This window comes from Toxorhynchites rutilus, chromosome 1 (assembly GCF_029784135.1).
Source record: "Toxorhynchites rutilus septentrionalis strain SRP chromosome 1, ASM2978413v1, whole genome shotgun sequence".
Classification (NCBI taxonomy): Eukaryota; Metazoa; Arthropoda; class Insecta; order Diptera; family Culicidae; genus Toxorhynchites; species Toxorhynchites rutilus.
Genome location: NC_073744.1, coordinates 15,514,444 through 15,537,344, shown reverse-complemented (window position 1 = coordinate 15,537,344; position 22,901 = coordinate 15,514,444). Strand labels below are relative to the sequence as shown.

The 22,901-nt window shown below is 38.0% G+C and overlaps 1 protein-coding gene across 1 annotated transcript in view; it reads left to right on the top strand.

Moving 5' to 3' along the window:
* Positions 1 to 10,049, top strand: part of LOC129771707 (hamartin) — a 28,036-nt gene extending 17,987 nt beyond the window's left edge. The window contains exons 3-6 of the mRNA XM_055775646.1: positions 5,170 to 6,804; positions 7,993 to 8,150; positions 8,211 to 8,322; positions 8,386 to 10,049. Of these exons, the coding sequence (XP_055631621.1) occupies positions 5,170 to 6,804; positions 7,993 to 8,150; positions 8,211 to 8,322; positions 8,386 to 8,609 (2,129 nt within the window). The 3' untranslated portion in view covers positions 8,610 to 10,049. The remainder of the gene's footprint in view (positions 1 to 5,169; positions 6,805 to 7,992; positions 8,151 to 8,210; positions 8,323 to 8,385) is intronic.
* The last annotated feature ends 12,852 nt before the right edge of the window (positions 10,050 to 22,901 follow it).

The window sequence follows — 22,901 nt, the reverse complement described above, 5'->3', positions numbered from 1 at the left end:
AATCCATACATAATATAGGAGGCATCTCGGCTAGGGACACGGGGCGGTTTCCATCATATCTCCTTCCACTTCGGCACCTTCTATCTGATACGCACCATCCAACGACTGTTTACCATCCATTCTTCATCATCACTCGGTAAACACTGGTGGGGTGAACAAACTATACCCAACAACCAAACAAAACGGTCCTTTTCAGGGCCACCAAATCATTAACAATTTTACAATGTAATTCTTCAAACATATCCGAAATCAACAGATAGCCTAACGGAATCCTACGTTAACTATGCGGTCGTGTTATATACATTATCTTCTTCTTCTTCAATGGCACTAACGTTCCTAGAGGAACTTCGCCGTCTCAACGTAGTATTGCTTGCGTCATTTTTATTTGTACTTAGTTGAGATTTCTATGCCAAATAACACGCCTTGAATGCATTCTGAGTGGCAAGCTCTAGAATACGCGTGATCACAGTGCAAGTCGGAGGAAATTTCTTTGATATATACATTATACCAACTCAATTTGTTCCACAAAGTTTTAGATAACATGAAGATACATAACTTTGCTGAAGACACTATTAGTATTAAATGACATCATTGCGATGTACAGTGGTTACAAAGCAAAAATATGTGACTTTAAATCATAATTTTTTTCAAAAATGTGCACGTTTGTGCATCAATACTCAACGTCATTTTGTTCGTCAGGGTTTGAAGTATTCGGCAAACTGCTTTTCGAACTCGGGAACTCTCGGGAACATTACTTTTTATACCAATTTTTACAGCGCAATTTACTCAATTTTAGTCTGTTTTCTTCATACTTTATCTACTATTGATGTTTATTTGCATTATATTAATTTATAAATCAATTTCTGATTCCATCTCACTATCAGACCTCAAATTTGAGTTATTTTGCGGTAGTTTTATTGCAGTTGGTGATAGCAATTGTTCCTTTTTCGATTTTCGTTTTCACAAGCTGCTTATCAAAGAGTCGGATGTCATAAGCAATCTTACAAAAACATCCTGATTACTGATCTCTCTGCAAGATAAATTTTGAAGGCTTAGAATGTGTTTATACGCCTTTTCTTGATGTGTGATTTTTTCAGAATTTAAGCAGTGTTCCGCGGTACAAAAATATATGTATTTAGAAAATTTTGATATTTTTTTAGAATTTTGAGACTTAATACTAGTTCAATTCACAAATATTAAAAAGTACATACGAACATATTTAAATTTAACTTAAAACAGTGCTAAGTCCCAAAACTCTAGAAATATATCAAAGTTTTATAAATATATATACTTTTGTACCGTGAACACTGCCAAAACTCTGAAAAAAAATCACAAATATCAAGAAAAGGCGTATAAAAACATTCTAAACTTTCAAAATTCAACATGCAGAGAGATCAGTAATCAGGATTTTTTTGTAAGATTGCTTATGTCATCCGACTCTTTGATATGCAGCTTGCGAAAACGAAAATCGAAAAAGGAACAATTGCTATCATCAACTGCAATAAAACTACCGCAAAATAACTCAAATTTGAGGTCTGATAGTGAGATAGAATCAGAAATTGATTTATAAATTTATATAATGCAAATAAACATCAATAGTAGATAAAGTATGAAGAAAACAGACTAAAATTGAGTAAATTGTGCTGTAAAAATTGGTATAAAAAGTAATGTTCCCGAGAGTTCCCGAGTTCGAAAAGCAGTTTGCCGAATACTTCAAACCCTGACGAACAAAATGACGTTGAGTATTGATGCACGAACGTGCACATTTTTGAAAAAAATAATGATTAAAAGTCACATATTTTTACTTTGTAACCACTGTACATCGCAATGATGTCATTTAATACGAATAGTGTCTTCAGCAAAGTTATGTATTTTCATGTTATCTAAAACTTTGTGGAACAAATTAAGTTGATATAATGTGATTCAGGCATAACTTAAGTCAAAAAATTAGTTTTGAGATAGTCTCCCCAGAAAAGCAGTTATATCTCTGAAGGACTGTTAGATAGATATTATGTATCTTCAGCAAAGTTTCAAAAAAAATTATAGTTCTACAATGTTACTGAAGACATAACTCAACTATCTCGTAAGTATAAAAAGTTAGTTTTTTAAATTTCTACTGTAACTTAGTAAGAGTTTAAATGAAACCGTTAAATTATTTGAATCAACATTCTGAACAACTTTTCTGAAGACACCCAAGCTCTAAAATGTAAGGTAAGACGAGAAAAGATTTTTGACCGTCTTTTTTCAAAACGGCCCCACTGTGCGTCGTTTTTCCACTTTCTCGTGTACTGTGTGCGTGTGTGAGAGACATAATTTTACCGCATGATCTTTACCGCAGACATCGAAGGAGGATTCACTGCTAGCAGGACGATGATCCTACCATGTCGAGAAACGTCAACATCCCAGTAAAGTTATTTTTATGTGTTGCTGTAGTTGTAATATTAATGATTCGAAATTTCGATGATCGATCCGAAAACTTTCTGAAATGCACTTCGCTTACAGAGTTACTCAGTGTTGCGAGAGGGAGTGAAAGTGTCGGCTGCGGCTGTGTGAGATTGTGACCGCACGAGTCGCGTACGGTCGTGGGATTTTAGCAGCACGGAATTGTATTAGTGTGGATGCATTGCTTCCCCTCGCTTGGTTCGGACTCGTATGCTTCGGGCCAGGGTTGTCAATAATATTTTTCAAAAAACTGGAAGATTTCTCATGAAAAGACTGGAAGAAAACTGGATCCTGAAAAATCGTTTTATTTCAAGAGATTCGGCTTTGATTTATCTACAATCATTTTTTTACCTACTCCAGTGCTTGAGAAATAGAATTATTTCGATGCTTCGTGTAGCATTTATATATATAGTCAAATCCGTTTTTGATGACATTGAAAGGAGGTCATAATATAGAGACGTCATACAAAGCGTTCTGTGAAAAAAACCTTTTTTTTCGTACATATGAAATTTTATTAAGAAGTAACTATATTCGACTTTTTTAAAAGAATTTTATATGAAAACCAAACTTCGTTGTATAATTACGAAAGAATAGGCGGTAGGTCAGTATAAGCGGAGTCATAATAAACGGATTCTACTGTAGTTCATAAAATAGCCAAATAAATCATTGATTATCCATTCGAGCAGATCAAAATAACGTTCCCTGACACTCGAACATTGCTGTAAAACAATATTTGAGAATCTTTTCTTCTTGAACCTTTAGAAAACACGGTTTTATTTGGAAAAAAACTTTAAAAATCTCGTATGTATTGCTCGACTATGTGATTAATTGAGGTTCTTGGGGACACGGTTTCTGATTCTTGATCACTGCATCAAATCTAATCTCAATCCTCTGTTCTTTTCCTCGAATTTTGATATTTTTGTAGTGTTTCTTTTGACCATCTTCGCAGGCTCTATTAACCATTTTGGGTAAGATATTTTAGTTGTTATGAGCATTGCACCATTCGTTGAAATGGTAGATCGATTGGTCTTGACTTCAAAATGTTTTGGAGAACCAAGTACATACAGTGGTTATATTCACTCAAAGACAAAGTAGCACGTTGCTGCTTGGGTAGTCACCACGCGCCCTACGCGCTAACCGTATTGAATTCGAAAGTGTAACCAGGAGAAAAATAACTCTGAGAGTGTGTAAGAAAATAAAGATCGATTCAAAGTAAATACACCATGGATCGATCGAACGAAAAATGTCAAAAAACAAAATTGGTCATGCAAAAGGAAAAGTGAAGGAGGGATAATATTAATGCATTGTGAACTTATTCTACATGAAATTGGTAAAACTGAAGCACACATATAAAAAAAACTGGATAGAACTGGATAATATTCTAAAAAACTGGAAGATTTAAAGGTTTAACTGTTTGACTGGATCGAACAAATAAAAGCTGGAAGAATCCTGGAACATTGGCAACGCTGCTTCGGGCTAGCAGAGTGGTTTGTTTCTTTTCGCAGTTTGTGCAGTCACGTTTTCGTTAGAACTCGGATCCACTGTGACCGTAGCATTGAGTGCTATTATATTGGATTTGACTGTACGGTAACTGGCTAGGGAAGTCAGCCTATTTTGTACACTGGATGCGTGTGGGGCGAGGGTAGAGTGGCGGCCGCACCGGTACAGTTCTGTGTAGCTGTCTGCTTCTCGCGATTGCATACGCTTTGACTGCATTTTCACACTCATGGTTATCTTCTCAGGTTTCCCAAAGATAACTCTGGAGTCTAATAAACAGAGTTTCTTCGGTTGACTTCCTAGGTTTTTCAAAAATAACTCTCTGTCGTCGAAGTTCCATAAAAATACGCGCGATTAATACTTAAGTATATAACAAGCGTCATTCGGTGTGTTCTTCGTGCAATTTTGCTGATTCAACCCAATCGCGGAGAGCATCTACGAATTGTAATTTACGTGTGGCGTCCACCTAAGCAACAACTTAATCCAAAATACACCGTTAGAACTGTAAAGAATGGAGGAGACAGCATAATGGTGTGGGCAGTGTTCTCTTGGCATGGCGTATGCTCTATTCCGAAGATCGATGGTAGAATGGATCAAAATCTCTACAAACGTATTCTCGTTGAGGAACATATAAATCTTAAAAAACCAAAAAAAATGTTCGAATGTTGGGAGGCTGTTCAAGAAGGATGGTATAGTATACCTAATCAAAGATGCCAACGACTCGTTGAAAGCCTACCGTAGCGATTGGAAGCAGTTCTTGCTCTGGAAGAGTGTCCCACTAAATACTCATCCTAGAGGATTAATACATCGGAACCCCGATTATCCGCGAGCGGATGATCCGCGGTGCGTGCGTATACTTGAAACATCGGTAGGTTCAGTGTGAAACATAGATTATGCTAATTATAGGGCCACTACTGTATATATGCGTCTACCAACGAGACAGAGAGCGTGTAGATTACACGAACATATAACGAATCGATAGGCCTTTTTGGTTCATCTGGTGTGTCTACTCTGATAACCGAGGTAAACTATTCTACGAGAGAATTCTGTTCTCGCGATACGATCGCAAAAAGGTTCAATATGGATCTAATTCCTTAACAGGGCCCAACGAAACGGTTCCTTTGCTATTTTGCTTTGCGAACCAATCTGCGAAGCGGATGGATGGGATAGATTTTAAGTTAGGAGATAACTAAGTGAATATAATAAGGTTACCAAATTTTCTCTCCACAGAAATCAACCGGGTTTCTCAGCTGGTGTCGAATCTTAAACTCACACCGGGTGGAACTGCCGGTGCCGCCCCCCGATTGCACGATCCGGCGCTGATTAACCTGGCGGACTGCACCCAGGAGGATCAGGAAGTGACGGACATAAACAGGCACCTGCTGCAGGAACAGTACCTCCATCAACCCCAGACGACGCAACAGCAGCTGCATGTGCACTCCCAATCGCTGCCAGTGCATCCGATGAAGGAAGCCTTCGATGCGGAGGATTTCGAACAGGATGAAGGTTCGCCTTGTTCGGCCGGCGGGCTGCACTTCAAAAGTTCACAATCGATGATCAACTTCACCCGGCATCGCTATCGGATGCATAGCCAGTGTCTGGTGGATTCGGATCCGAGCTATAGCACTGGAACGTCTCCAGCGGAAACCAATAGCTATATGATGAGCAATGGAGCTGGGATAAGTGCTGCAGTGAGGGTTGGCTCGGGTGGTGGTGGTGGTGATACAGTGAGGAAACGTCAGCGCAGACATTCTCTGCCAGATCTAAAGAAGTACGGTTTGAGGGTTGATCCGAAGACGTTGCTTGCGGAACGGCAGGATCTGATGTCGATCGACATCAATAGGGATAGCAGTAGCGGAACGAGTCCGTCGGAGGAGGAAGCCATTTCGGCGGCAACACACTTTCATAAAAAGCAAGAGGAAAAGACTGAAGAGCACATTCGCAGAAATTTGGCACTGTTCCAGGAGATTCGCAAAAATTTAACCAAAGTGGGCGGCCATCGAGTTAGCGGACAAAACGGTACGGCTGGTTCACAGATGGTAAGCAGTGGCACCCAGACGATCGAAAATTATCCGAAACCGTACGAACAAATCGTGTACGGGATTCTGCAGGAGGAGTTAAAGTACAAGGCAAACATGGCGATGAAGCGAAGCAGTGACAGCGGCGGTAAGATGGATCCCAACGTGATGCTCGATAAGTACATTGAACTGTGTGTGAAAACGCGGAGAGAAAATGGCGATCCAAAACGGGTGGAAGAATTGTATAAGGATCACATCACGTTGCTGAATTTGCAGCTGCAGTACGAGAAGCACCGACGGGAGATACATGCCGAGCGCAATCGACGGTTGTTAGGCAAAAGCAGAGTGATACGAGCTTTGGAGCATGACAATGATATGTTGAAAGATCAGGTTTCTCGTCTGACGAATGGAATCAGTTTTCTGAATAATGAGTTGGCCGAGCTCAGGAGAAAGGCGAATGCCGACTACGTGAGGAACGCGACGGATGTGATTGATCTTAAGGAGCGACACGTTGCGGAGGTCCAAAAAAATATGGATCTACAGGGGAGAATTAAAGAACTGGAGGTGGCCTTAGCAGACCAGACACGGGTTAGGAAAGAGCAAACGACTGCACTTGAGCAGGCGCGTGGAGAGTTGTTCGATATCAAAAGCGAAATGGAGCAAGCTTTGCACAAAGCGGATTTGGGACAGCAATATCGCGATGAATTGACGAGGCTACAGTGCGAGCTCATTTTGATGGGAGAGATTCAGCTCAAGTGCAAAGAACGATTGTCCGAGTTGGATCATTTGAAGGCGAGAGAAGCCGAGATTGCAATGATTCAGGAAACGTACATGGAGGAAGTCAGAGGTGAGTGATGGGATGCTAAATGAGCGATTCCAAATGAAATTGTCCTAAAAATGCAAATTTCAAAAGGATGTATTTTTGATTCGAGTGAAAGTTTGTTCGTTTGGGTTGGAGGAAATATGAGTTTTCCACAGCAATTGAGATTTTTTTGACTCAAGTGTAACTTTTGAAAAAAGCGTATTGATTCAATAAGAGAAATTTTTGATCATTTATATCTCAAAAACTTTGATTCGTACCGAAATAGTGTATTGATGTTCAAATGTGAAAAAAATATACACCGAGAAAAAAAAATTTGATAGGGAGGGAAATCGATAAATTTTAAATCATTTCGAAACACAATGTCAGCTCACGATTTTGTCAAACACTTGGAAAAAAGATGTTTCCATTACACAGAACACATATTTAATGACGGATTTCGCGCCAACTCGTCTATGGGATTGGCATGACCCACTCAGAACTTAATGAAACTTTCTGGACGTGAAGACCTTACCTAATTAAGCAACTTGGCATACTTAGCTCTCCGAAAATTTATCTAGACTAGCATATGGAAAGGGGAAATTCGATGAAGAGGACGAAGTGCCATCTGGCATTAAACAACGTAAATAAATTCGTCCTGTTTAAAAAACGAACGACGAATCAATTATTTGGTATCGTTTATATAAAAATACATATATCGCGATAAAAAAGGAGATGAGGGTGAAAATTGGTTGTATATGGTTATAAGTTTTTTTTCAAGCCAAATTTATGCAAAAACATACTAAAACAAAGTTATTCAGATTTTATTTGCATGGGATCACCCTAATCGGTATCAAATATAAAGTAATAGGTATCCTAGCGGTATCATATATAGTTTATGACCTATTCTCATGCCTACCAAGTTTTTTGAGTATAATATCATTAAAATCGGTCGTGCCGTTCCGGTGGAGTTTGACCACGAACATCGTGACGAGAATTTTATATATAAGATTTAAAAATTCTAAAAAATTCTAAATTCTAAAAATTTCTATTACTGAAATCGATACGCCCTTTTCAAAATTTACACTTGAGTCAAAGAATTCGCAATTGCTGTGGAAAACTCATATTTCCTCCAACCCAAACGGAATACAAACTTTCATTCGAATCAAAAATACTCATGTTTTGTCATTAGTCGATTTATTCTTTTTCGTCAATCTTACACACAAATATTTGTAGATCTAAAGTTCAGTTTGGAGATGAAATCGGCTCAGTTGGACTCGACCAGGGAAAGGTTGTTAGAGCTCGAGCAGCAACTACTCAAGCGGGATGAAACCATAACGCTACAGAAGCGGATGTTGAAGACAGTCAAGGAGGAGCATAAGGAGCAATTCAATGTAAGTGTGATGAATCCGTGCCATACAATGAATCACAATGAATTTGCTTAATTTCAAAAGGCCCTGGAGCGCAAATATCACGCACAAAAGGCGATCGTGATAAGAATGGAGGAATCCATTCTTGAATTGCGAGTCAATAACGCTGCTCGAACGCCTGACTTCGACAGACCTGGTAAGAACAATATTCGCTTGTGTTGATTTTAAACGAATGTAACTAACACCCACCTTCCGTTAGATGCCGGTGGCTCGCTGGACCACACATCACCATTGTCGATATCGCTTGCTTCTAGTGAAGGTCTGTCGGAAATCAGGAACTTAGCGCTGGTGGTACAGTCTGGTGGTAGCAACTCGAGTAATCACGAGCTGGGATCTAATCTGCCAACGCCAACCAGTTTGGGAAGGAATGACCACTCGAACGAAGGCAGCCCTATTCCCGGACCAAGTCACCATCGGCTATGAACCAAGTTGTTTTATATGTTGGTAATTTGTTTCACAACTGTCCCCCCCTCCCCCTTCGAAATTTGCCTTTTGTCGCGATTAACACACTATCAGTCGCGATTTCGGCCGGAATTCCTTGACGCCATGTGCCCCCCACCTGTGCGAGCGGACGTAATAGTTTTCCTATTTTGGTTTGTTAAACTGTTGAATCGATTATTGTGTAGGTGGGAGTTACGTAGAATAAATTAGCCCAATACGTCAACATGCTGCCGTTCTACGTATAGTTGTCCCAAATTACTTTTTGCCAATTTTCACTTTTTTTCATGAAGTGATGTTTTCATATCTAATTTTCTGGAAGAACACAAAAAAAAGTTATGTTTTGTTCCTAGCTTTTAAAAAAACAACATCAAGCTCAATTGTCCCATGTTGATATTCTAGGCATAACTGTCCCACCATGTATTTTCTGTAGATCCATAATGAATGAATCGGTTCGAGTACAAGAATTTTATGTCACGCCTCTAAAAGGGCTAGTGCACTCATTTCTGGCTAGGAAAAACGAACTAATTCTCAAAGGCTTGACTGCCCCACCATGAATTTTTAAACCCGTAATCAAGTTTGATTCATGTGAGAGGAGCTTTTCACACTTCATTAGACAATAGTTTATTGCTTATAAAAAAACCCGGTGTACTGTGATTGCGTTTTTCTCAACGTTTTTCTGGAACAACGGATAACTATGCGTATAACGGCAGTATGTAACTCCGAAAAAAAAACGAAGGAACAGTAAATTGTATAGTTTTGTGTAGTTTGTCGCACTTGTCTGGGAAATAATCCAGAACAAAATATGTAATAAATTGTAATGGATCTTTGCTGTTCTTGGGGTATACAGAGACAAAACAAGGAGAACAAATTGACCCAAAAAGACTGTGTTATGATATGGATACGTTCCTAGCAGTATTTCATGTTATTTATTTCCGCTAATGATAGTTAATTTATTGCAAATGATGTTTTAACTTTACTTGTCCAATTTTACATTATTTAACCGGTTCACTTTGGTTCCGAGTCCAGGGTTTCGAAAGATTTGCTGCTGCCTGCCGGCTTACCACACTTTGCACCCAGGGGAAATGACTGCTAGGAGCATATCTAGGGTAGCGACCGAATGATCGCTTTAAACAAAATACGAAATACAATGAAAAAGTGTAAATGTTGAAACAAAAAAAAAACAAACAATTTGTTGATGATGAAGAGTTAGTGGCAATGTGCAGATGAGATGAACACGAACGAGAGATGATAAGTAGAGGGCTATTGTAAATAGCTGAATGCCACACATACACACACAACACACAACTTTAGCTGCAACAGCAACTGTCGTCACTCATCTTCGCTGCTATTGCTGCTGCTGGGAGAGGAAAGTGCGTTTAGTGAGAAAGACCAAAACAATAAAAAAAAGTCTATTGAATAAAATGTGCGACGGTAGAGCGATTTGTTTGTCCGAAATTTCAAACTATTTTTTTTCTGTTGCATACTTTGCATTTATTAAAATTAATTATACATAGTCATGTAACAATTAAGGTTTTCTATTCGTGTTTCAAGAGCAAAAATTATGTATCTAATGAACATTTTGAGACCTCTATTTATGTCACGTTGAATCATTCCTCGTAACTCCGGAATTTGTAATGATGTGAATAACTGGTTTCCACGTATTCTTCAGAATGAAATTGGAACGGATATTCGCCTCCACGGTTCTACAGTTGGACAAGTTGAGTACTTGTGTTTTATTGTTTCTTCGGATTGGCAACTATTGCAACACGGTGTTATAATGCAATTTTCTCGGAATCGGAGAGAATTGTGATCCAATTTCTCGTTACAAAGCGAATAGTAAAAGGACTTTTCTTCAGAAGTTAGAGATTTAAGATCTTTTGTTTATCCATACGCGGTTTCAATCTCGTTGAACAACATTTTGAATCCTTTATCCTGGCAGTAATTTCAAAATGTGAATATACATTATGTGTGCTGTAGATTCCTCAGTAATTTGAATATACTGAATTGCTCTCATGTCTGCGGCTTCTCACCCTGTCAGCGTAATCCTGGTGATACGGATCCCTAGTCCATTGAAACCATTCAGTGATAAGAGATTCAGATTTCCTAATCGGGCAGTGCAGACCGAGGCCATCCTTGGATTTAGCTTTAATTTTTTGTTCATAACGAACCCTATGTGACACTCCATACCAAGTGAATTTGGTAATTTGCTGTTTCAGAAGCTTCCAGGAGCAGCAGAATGTAAGCAATGTATCACAATTATGAATTCTGGTACGGTTTAACCATTATAATGAAAAAAATACACCATCTATTGGTGTCCATGCACCCCTCATTCGAGCTAACTTTTAATCGATCACCACATGATTATTTGGCACGTATTCAGACCCTTTCTGGATTATAACACTTACAAATATTGTAAACATCATGCTTGCACACCCTTTGTATCAGATTTACATAGCTAAACCATTAAATTAACGCATTTTGATGAACTCAATTCTGATCATGAGTTGTCAAATTCAATAATGTTGTTGTGTCCACATGATTTCTATGGCAACCGCTTGGCGCGCTGCAGTTTGTTTATTCTGTCCTTCGCGCATAGCAGAAATAAAGTTTCTCTGTGTTGAGTGTGTTGAGGTGAACACTTTTGAAATGCAATATTCTGAAGAAAGCTTAAATTATGAATGGATCAATATGATAACAGTGAACTCAAGCAATAATAAATGCAACATCTACTTGAGAATTCGAATGTTTTCATACAAAAATGGTGATTTCTAAAGCCGGACAAACCATGATCAGAGGTGGTCAAACCATGATCATAATTTCTCTTTGAGGAAAATCGTTAAAAAATATTAAAATTTGAATAATTTCAGCGCCTTATGGTAGTATTAACAACTAGAGACTTGGGGCTTTTCAGAAAACCCAAACTCGTATTGATTATATGTGATTTTTATGAAGAAAAATCGTGTTGAGGTTGGAGTTGATCGTCTCCACGGTAGTCCTACGTTGTGTGATTGGGTTCTCTCTGCTACACGCCAGTAGCAAGGGTTCTCTCGTTGATGCTCGTGATTAGTGCGATTTCTCGCCTTATAATCCTCCAGATAAACTGAAGGGCCATGCCAATTATGATTAGTCTGGTTTCATCTGGGCAGATGAGATTCTTTCTGGTGCCGGCGGTGGCACCAGATTTTGTTGGGATTGTTGCTGTTGGGATATTACTATCTCCTCAACCGGGCTTTTTGACTTTTCGTTGCCCATGACAACGAACCAAACACGATGCATGCTGTACCGAGATGGAAAATGAAAGGTGGGAAGATTTTTAAATCTGTGACGTCACAGATTTTGTTTATGTATGTTACTTTTCTTATAATAGTCCACTACATAAGAAAAGTGTTGTTATTGAAAGTAAAAATAAGCAGATGAAATGAACAAATTAGTATTTTTTCTTAAATCAATGCTAGCGTTCAAAATCATAGGGGCCCAACTGAAATTTTAGCAGAAACTGAAATTTCAGTATTGTTGAGGTGTTCTAAACTTTATTTCAATCTTATTTTACTTCTCGTTACATCGACCAAAAACGTAAATGAACAAAGTCAGAGTTACAAAATCGTTTTTTCCTTTGGCGGAAAATATTTTACAGCGCATGAGAAAAAAGTAGCAGTAGTAGTTTTTTTTCCGCGTAAAATGCACTTGAAAAATAAATTGAATAGACTCCATATGACCTAAATTGAGACGAAAAGTTTTCTGCTTCCGTCCTAGTTTTAGACGAATGAAGTGTTCAGCACCCTAATTGTGGAAAAAGGAATTACAATTGCTAACAAGAGATAAACTACCATGAAGATGCTCTAAAATCCAAACATAGTAAAAATTAGAATACTAATTCTGATATAAGAAGAAATAACAAAAATGAAACATTTTGGTTCGTGACATGTTCTGTTTATTTTTCAAATGATGAATGTAACGCGAAAAATATTTTTTGGAAATATGTAATTATTTTCTGTATATCCTCTTTCAACGTTATTCGTTGACACATTCAATTTTGTACCATTTGAGTAACTGACTGTTATGCCTGGTATGTGAACTTCTTATCTTCCTGGCTACTAATACAATCAAAGTTTAACACAAGCAAAACCCGTGAATCTTCCCACCTCCTATTTTTCATCTCGATGCTGTACGACCTACACTATAAAGTGCGATTCACATACAACATACACGTCACGTTCACGTCCCGTCACGTCACGATACGTCAATGATTCTACAATGCAATTCTCATGAAAACATTCACATACACCAGCAACGTAACGACCCGTCAGCATACGTTCAACGAAAACGACCGGCAGGGTTTGTAGAAAAGAATAATTGACGGAGACGGACGGCTCGTTTGGTTTTTGTCTAGGCTTTGTGTCTCGGCTTTTGTTTTGATTTGGTTGTACAGTAATTTACATCTACATCGACATTAAGCTAATTGAACAGATCTGTGATGCAACACGTTTAATTAGACATTTTTACCTCTAGTTGGACATTTTTGTAAACATTGAGTTCGGGGCCCAAATTATGGCCCCACATTGAAAGTCGCCACCAGTCGCAAATGTCCAATTACCGGCCAAAACCGACTCCAATGCGACACTGAGTGGTGCCTCAGTATATCGCTTTATAAGTAACTTACTGTACCTTTTATGCCAACATATCTCTTAGCTCCAAATTTCGGAGTGGAAATCATTCGCGACTAGTTGAAAGAATTATTCTATTTATTATTATTGTGGCATAAGGGTCGGACTACGGGGTTTAAGCATTTAAATAATTGAATTCAATGATTCTCATTGAATTTTTTAAAATTTAGAACTGATTCTAGGCATGCTGATTTGAAAGAGGGCATTGCAATTTAAAATTGTTGTAGGTGGCGACACCATGAATAAAATTAAATAAATCATTCGTTTGGCATTTGACGTGACGGTGCTGGTGGAAGCGTTGACTGCATGTGTGAATTGGTGGAGACGTTGACGGAACGTAGATGTTCTTCTCCGTAACGTGCTATGTGAATCGCACATAATACGACCTATACTATAATATAATACCTATACTATAATACTACACTAATATAATACACTATAATACTCGTGGCCCGGATGCAACCACGTATGGTGGCGTTTTCCGCAAGTTCTACAGTTTATTGGAGATTGGCAATTTTTGACGAAGTGTCCAGAGAATAAACAATTACTGCGTAATCTCCTCATTTGAATAATTTTCATCTTTTCCTTATGCGGCATTTTTTCAAATGCATTACATTTTGTAATGTAGTGCTCTTCATTGCACGAAACACAACGTAAGACTACCGTGGAGACGATCAACTCCAACCTCAACAAATCGATTTGCATTTACTAGTTGCGTAAAAACACCCCAAATCAGACAAACCAAGATCATTTACCCTACCTTCTTTTCGAATAATCAATTCTTCTGGTGATGGAAGCTCTGCTCCAAGTTTTCTGAAGATTTAAACGCGCTCCGAATACTTCCCCAAAATGGCGGAAGCAATCTATTACTAGCTGTATTTTGTCAGATTGTTTGATAATGATAGTTATAACATCTGCCTACGCTGTGATGGATTCACCTAAATCATAGCATATTAGGGATTGTTGATATAAATACACCACGAACAGAATCATGCTCAATGGATCCCCTTGGCGAACTAAGAAATTCATGTCGAAGAATTCTGTCAGCTTTTCATTGACGACCATTTTAGATTTGGAATGTCTCACAAAAGTAGACATTAGATTCACAAAGTCACTGTTGAGGTCACAAGCCATGACGAGCTGATTTCGTCTTGCCTGATGGGTGTGACCAATCTCATCCCGAATCAAGCTGGTTGCTTAAAAAATGTTCATTTTCCCGTTGCTGCATTTTTGTTCAGAGGAAAGAACCAATGGGACTACTTTATTTAGCCTTTCCTTAAAAACTTGACTTAGATTTTTATAATCCACGTTGAGGAGGGAAATTGGACTATACGAATTTGTTCCGTCCCAACGGAAGTGAAAAACCCCCGTCGTATGCAACGCCACCAACGAAGATTTCCACAAAAGTGCGCTTCGAGCGTTCCTTTAAAGAGCTCTTCTGTTCTTCCCAGCAACTCTTGTAAGTTTCACAAGCTGAGAGCAGGGTTGGGGTTCCCCTGTAATATGGACACTTATGCTCAGTCACACTGCAGGATTCGCCCACATGCTGCTCTCCGCAAGTGTCACAGCGCTACTTGTTGGCGCAATAAGCTGCTGTGCGACCAACTGACTTGCATTTTTGGCAAGTCATGGACTTTGGCTCGAAATGTCGCACCGGTAGCCTCAATTTGTTCACCATAACGTAAACACAAAACAAAAGCATCACACCAGGATGCCTCGGCAGCTGGTTAACAAATGTTCGAAGATAGAGCGTTTTATTTGTCCGAAATTTCAGTGAAATGTAATTCATTATTATCCACAATTATTGCGATAGTTTTGAACATAAAGCACAGAAAACAGTCGAAATCGCCAAACAAGGTGAGTGTATATGTCTCTTTGAAAATGAAATCTACTCCGGACAACAAAGTTGCACTCCTTCTTGTTCGACACAAATTTTCTCATCAAATCCACTCAGGTAGTTAAGCCAAAATTGGTCACAAACGAAATTCTCCCGCCCGAAACTGACCTTCATTTGCTATGCATGCCACAATGCTCATCATTATCGTTCGCAAGACCGAAATGCACACACAAATACGGCCACAGACACAGGGGAGTTATTGCACTTGTCGTTCACCATCTCGGAGGCGGTCACTTTCCAGTTTTGTTCTCTGTTGGCTGACTGCGCGAGGATTTGTTACGGGAAATTCCCAGCATTCTTTGGCTGCTGACTTGGTTAATGAACTTTCGCATTAAAATCGGGTGCATGATTGGTGAGGAATGCAGAGTGGTTGCTACCGGATAGGAAGATGAGAAAATTGAAATTCTGCAAGATTGATGTCCTTGCTTCCGTTCCGCAGCAGGCTAGCGATTCTTTCGAGTCTGCGGTTCCGATCAAAAGTCTCGATCCAATAAACTCGAACTTCCGTTTGAACATGCCAGTGGATGAACACCATGCGTGTGTTCCAGAAGGCATTGGAAACGTTTTGTTGCTACCGGTGTGTGGTTTCTGTTATTTTTTTTTAAATTCACGATAGCCGATCGAGAGTGTGCCACCCATCTTCCATTCAGGAAGGAGGGGAATCATAAAAGTCATAAAGGCGGCAATAATAATCAAGCCAGGCGAGATCGGTTCAGGCGGGTAATTTCATGCCCGTGCACTCGTAAAAAGCTGTACTCAAACAAGTAGTTTAATGAATTTGTTTTGAGCGCAAACAAATCTGCGAAGGTCTGCGATCGACATGCGACAGGAAAATGATGACAAAACGTTGAAAAATGTATCTGGGTAAATAGAGAGATTGACTTTGAATAATCTTCTGGAAGCCACATCTGGGAGCGGCGGAAACTGGCTACAATCTACGGCCATTCCGTGCATTTAATGTGATGCGAATATAAACACTATAATTTGCTGCATAGTAATTAAATTAAAAGTCGATTTGCCGTGGCTAGCTCCGGCAGCGAGGGCGCTTACTCCTAGGGTTTATTGGGGGCTCTAGTTGGCGATGGGCTAGGTTCAAGAACCGGCTGTCGTTGTTCGCGGACAGCAAACTGACTAATGACCGCCGGAGGCTGTCGCCTGATACAAATATGCGAGAACCGGCAGCGGTCACTTTTGCAATCAAAATATTATCATTACGTATTAATGTAATTATCGTTATAATAAACACGCTCATGCGCGTGGTTCTTATAACTCCTTCACGCTGTACCGATGGAGGCGAGACTGGCTCGGACAGCTAGTCTCGTGCGGTCTTTGAACGCAAAATGTAAACATCAACTTCAATGACCCAATCGGGTTTTTAAAAAGTAAACAAAGTGTTCGAGACATTTAAAAAAGAACAAACAAACAAACGATACAATGCGATAAATTTCATTCAGTGGTTGATTATGACCGTGAAAACTTGCATGCGTTTTCCAATCGGATTTGTGTTGAATTTTTCTCCCTCCTCTTCAAAAAATTGGAGTAATTTTTGAAATTCTGTAACAAATAAAAATATCGGGAAGAAATAAAAAATCGATTTCTTTCTGTTTTTCGAAAGATTCTGTGGATTAACACATTTTTTTGCAAACTATGTCAATAGCAAATCCAATAAACCTTATCAACTAGCTTCCATTTGATTTGCTTTGCTGTAGGACCTTCGAATACAGAGACTTTTTTGTTTGAATGAAAAATTATTTGATCATCAATAAATAGGTTGACCAAATAGTTCGGGATTTAAAACGGGACGGGCAAGCCAAAAAAAGAAAACAATTTTTTTAAAGAATTTTATTGAGTGAAATAAATCTAGAACAAAATCTAACAATAAAAAAATTTTATATGTACCTGGTGTGTTTTCTTCACCGAAGGAATATTTAGATGATCTAAAAACTTCGAGATTATAATTTTTATAAATTTTAGATTTGTGATATTCCAGATCAAAGTTCTGTTTCACAATTTTCTTTCGACTTTTCTCTTGTCCTCATATTTGTGCATCGAAGAAAAAAAAAACATTTAAATTGCTGCAATACCACCGAGCAGATACAAAATAGGATCACGAACTTCATGAATTCCAAACACTCTAGAAATCTTGTTTATATTTCTGAACATATTTGCACCCAACTATTTACAACTGGGACCGGTTTTTTCCAACTTTTTATCTCATTGATTATAATTCCATTAATCAAACAAAATGTTTCAAGCTATCTGAACAGGAAGTTTAAGTATCATAACACATTATCGTAAATTTTTTCCACATTTCCACAGAAATTCAGCCTCTTAAATTTGACCTGCATAAAGTATACTTTTAATAACACTTTACACCTTACTAGTTCAAAATACTTCTTCGCTTTTATGAAGAAGAATCCTAATAAAATCATCAAATTTACCATCAACTTCAGGAGCAAATACATTGTATCTTTCAGCGAGAACAATAAATGATTGAAAGGTTAATTGATCACTAGTAAAAGGCAACGTAGATTGACGCATGGATTTTCAAATAAATCGCATAGAACAATAGAACATTTTTGATGTTGCGAAATAGGAGCGCAATCCGTCAACATACTAGGAATCCTCTCTCTACAAGGTCCATAGGTCCGAGAGAAAAGAATCGAATTTTACCATACTCAAGCAATCTAACATGTGTTTTTTTTTCTATTAGAGTGACTTCCAACACATTTTGGCTGGTTGGTCACTTATACTTCCATTTTTGGAAGAATGTCGGGAGTGAGAATTGAATTCGTGACCCATACCGTGAGAGGCACCTCATCTAACCTGATGTCTACCGATGAAATCACAAAATCACAAAACTCTATTCAATTGTTCTACACGAAACATGTACCTAGTATATCCGTAAGTTCTATCAATGAAACCACAACTGCTACCAGCAGATAAGTTTGAAGCGAAACAAAGTGGCAACACTGCAGTCGTGTAGTGTGACGTCCCTTCTTCACTTCCACCGAGTTTCTCAGTCCTACTGAGCTTGAGCTTGAGCTTGGGTAGACTGTACAACTCGTAGTTGCTCTCCGTGATTGACCTGAACCAACCAAATTGCACAAAGAACACACAGAATGACGCTTGGGACTAGCAAATCATTCTCGTTGTGCAATTTTCGGTGATTCGAGCTTTAGATGGTCACCGAGTTTCTCAGTCCTACTGGTCCGAAAAATCAATTTTTTCTCCTTATTTCCACCACAAAAAAATCATAGCTTTTGAATTACTGAACCGATTTAGATGATTAACATATCAAACTGAAGCCTATGCGATAGTCTTTTTTAAAGAATATTAAACTTGCGAGAAAAAAAAATGAATTTTGTTTTTATAACTATTAATTGTATTTGTTTTTTTTATAGTTTACTCGGTTAAAGAGAGGGTGCTATATTGTTTTATTTTTTTTTTCTCGATATCTAAGATTTTTTACACAAAATATAATTGTAATATTTTTTCTAGAAGAGAAAGATAGCTAATTTAATCTGATATATCGATCATCTGAATCGGTTCAGTAGTTCAAAAGTTATGAAATTTTGAAAAAAAATATTTTGGGAAAAAAGGGGTAATAGGTAAAGATTTTTCGGACCACCCTAAATGGAAATGAGCACCCTAATAAAAAAATTAAAAATAAGGGTCTAATATTTTGCGATAAGAAACAAAACTATCACTTTTTGCGAAAATCTGAGAACCACTATATCGGTTTGGCTGGAATGGCTGTGTAACCAGGGCGCGAAATCTTTGAAGATGAAAAATGAAAATCGACTCTCCTCTCAGTAGCTTCGCTTCGACTAGGATTACTTCGGCATTCGCTGTCAATATAATTTAAATTGACTAGAAAACGAAGTGTTGAGCGATAATAACCATTGACTAGAATAGTTCATCAGTCATCCTCGCTCTCAACACTCTTCAATTCGTAACTGACGTGACTAATGAATACATTTCTGCCTCTTCATTCTACCTGATTCCAATCCACACTTCTACTCCCCCTGACATGAATCTCGTGTCCCGCGTACACAATCTTATTTTTAAGTCCATATAAAGTGTAACGAAAACTTGATCTCTGATGCAAATAAGTAGTTACGTCATTAAAGGACGGTTATTGTCTACACACCGTTAACTCAAACCAACGAACTTAGACAGTTATCAGGTATGCTATAAAGGTCCTTACATTTGTTCAATTTTATTCTTTCTTATTAATTCGTTCTACAATCTTTCACCATCTTCATGCTGGCCATAGAGTTGAAGCTCTTGTCATTGAGAGAATATTGCAGGGATTTTCTGATCGTTTATATATTTTTTCCCAAAAATCTGCAGTATCGCTTTATTGATTTGCTATGAAATCAATATTTAGATAGTTTTTGAATCCATCGTGCATGCTTTGGAATGAATCCTTATTCATCAATTAAGAAAATCCTATCGGCAGTGGGTATTACAATAGTTTCACCATCAAAATTTTCCTTTGCGGGTAATTCGTCCCCTTGCTATAAATAGTAGAATAAGTTGAAATGTAAATACACTATAGATATACGAATAGATTTATAAATTGAGTGTTCATCAACATTGTTACAATTTCCTTATATCCCATCCTTCTCCTAAAAATATGTCACCCTCCTAAACTCGAGTACACCGCGAGTAATCGGTTTTCCACCTTACTAACCATAGATGTAAGAAAATTGTTTATATATATAGTTTTAAAATTATATTTAAGAATTCGGCTCCTTTAAACTTAAGTAACTGAGCCTGTAAAAATAAACGAATTAAAAAAAAAAACCATCAAAATTGATTTTACTTTGAATCTGACGATCGAATGTCGAAACAAAATTAAATTATTTTGACTTTGAGTTTAAAAATGTTTCTCTTAAGTATTATTACACTCTGAAACGTAATGCTTCATTAATAATTTTGCGGCCGCTCATATATACACATCGTTATTACTTCTTAAATTTGTCAAAAATTCTGGTTTCATGAAACTACCTCGTACTGTTTTGAAAAGCCTCGAAATATTTGTGAACAGTGAAAATAATTACGATCATACATATTGATAAATAGGTTTAGTACAACTTTGTACCAGAAGAATTTAATTTAATTATTGATATAAGCATTCTACACGAACGGACCGGAGAGCTATTATGACAGTTCCCACTTCGAATCAAGAAAACTTTGGCATGGATCCCAGTATATTTTTTATCGATGATTTTCATTCTGATAAAGTAAGAAGTAAGATAAATCAGAAGAAATCAGGATCTTTTCTGAAAAATCAGGCAAAATTGAGTGTTTGTCAGGATGTCTGAGAACGTGCCAAAAAGTCTAAGAAATCCTGAAAAATCAGGAAGTATCTCTGGCTACATGAGAGAGAGAAACGAATTCATTTTGGGGCAGCCACTTCAATATGTATTGAAGTCCATTTGACGGGGAAGAATGTAGTGCGACAGTCGAATCGTAGAGTGAGATAGCAACTAAACGACCGAATTACTTTTGAGCAGAGGTGTGAACCTTCCTGATTTTTCAGGATTTTTCAGACTTTTTGGCTCGTATCTTGATATCCTGACAAACACTCAATTTTTCCAGATTATTTCTGAAACAATCCTGATTTTTGAACTTTTTACCATATTCCAATAAAAATTATCCGTAATAAATCGTTATTGAAGGAACAGTGTCGTCATTTATTAACGACATTTATTAAAGTTTGTGGTTGACGTGAAAGAAAGATTCTCTATCAGATTGGCTCGCAAGCAGTTTCAAATTCTTATATTTTTAGCGAAAATAATTAATAGTTGTATTTTTAAAGCTTCAAATACATAGTGCGTTCATTCCACCTGAAAATCGATTGTGATTATTGCTTCACAATGACAGAAAATGAAGCTCAATTATGTCAACGCCAATTGAATGAACGAACATTGGAGATGATTTTGCGAGATATTTTTTTTCGCTCACTGCATAATCTTACGACAAGAATTACAAAGTTATAGATATTTAGTAAATTTTATTTGTATACTATAAGTATAAATTATTCAAAACCCGTAATGTAATATTCTCATACGTACTCAAACACATATATTAAAAATTCTAAGCGCAGATATTTGAAAAAAGGCTGGCGTTTCTGCATAATCTTTCGTAACTGTTCTCGTAGCTGAACTAATTCATTATTCACCTTCATGTAGAGACGCTGCGTTAAAAATTTCATCAATTGCGATACAGTCGCCAACGCAGTAATTTTCATTGGATTATGACATTTATTGTCGTAGTAATAGTATCACAATGCTGACAATGTATAGTTGCGGAAGTGCCTTGAAAAGGACAAGCTCCAGTTGCAAGCGGAAGTTTGCTCAAGTATAAAACAAAATAATGAAAATAATACAACGAAGATTAGAAATAAACAACCTTTAGCTAACCACAAAGTCGGTCTTCACCCAAGAAAGTCATAGTCTGTGTTGGAGAAAATTCTGTGTACTAAGCTTCTGCCAAGTAATCAGTCGATTAATTCCCACAAGTACTGTTCACAATTGGACAAATTTAAGGTAGCGATCCAGGACAAACTTCGTGAATTAGTCGTTGATAGACGTTGTCTCTCTGTCAGGACAAAGCCAAACCTGTTCATATTATACTTTTTCATATTTTGGATAGTTTGTACTACAGTTACTTGCGAAACCCATACAGCATTGGCATGTGTTATTGTTGTAAATTCGACTTCAAATTGAAAAAAAATGCTAATAGGAGTACCGGAAAGTATCTTCGTTTTTTTTCAAAAAATAATGCTTTGTTCTGCAAAATTGGTTACAAATTTAATATTCAAAGTATTGCCCGTAGCTAGTCACAACTTTTTCCCATCTTTTTGGCAATTCACGGATCTCTTTGCAGAAATAATCGGCCGGTTTGTCGGCTAACCCCGAATCGATCCAATTTTTGACTTCATCAAAATTGGCGAACTGCTGGTCAATCAGGTCATGTTGCATCGATCGAAAAAGGTAGTAATCGGACAGAGCAATGTCTAGAGAATACGGCTGGTGAGATAGAACCTCCCATTTCAGCGTTTACAAGAATGTTTTCACCGGTTTCGCGGCATGCGGCCGAGCATTGTTGTGCTGCAAAATAACTTATCGTGTCTTTGCTCGTACTTTGGCCGTTTTTCCTTCAGTGCACGGCTCAAACGCATCAATTGTCGTCGGTAGAGGTCCCCCGTAATGGTTTCATTCGGTTTTAGCAGCTCATGGTACACCACACCCAGCTGGTCCCACCAAATAGACAGCATACCCTTCTGGCCATGAATATTCCGCGCGGCCGTCGATGTTGATGCATGGCCGGAGTATTTATACGGTGCCCGGCGTTTAGGATTGTCGTAATGGATCCACTTTTCATCGTCAGTAACGAATCGATGCAATAAAACCTCTCTTTAAAGCCGTTGAAGCAGTTGTCCGCACGTGAAAAAACGGCGTTCGACGTCTCGTGGCTTCAATTCATACGGCACCCAATGTCCTATCTTTCGGATCATTCCCATTGCTTTTAAACGATCGGATATGGTTTGCTGAGCTACTCCAAGTGTATCTGCAAGTTCTTGTTGCGTTTGTGACGGATCTGATCGAGTAAAGCCTCCAATTCTTCATCTTCAAACTTTTTTGACGGTCCGTTCTTCGTCTTCCAAGTTGAAATTATCACTTTTCAACCGTGCAAACC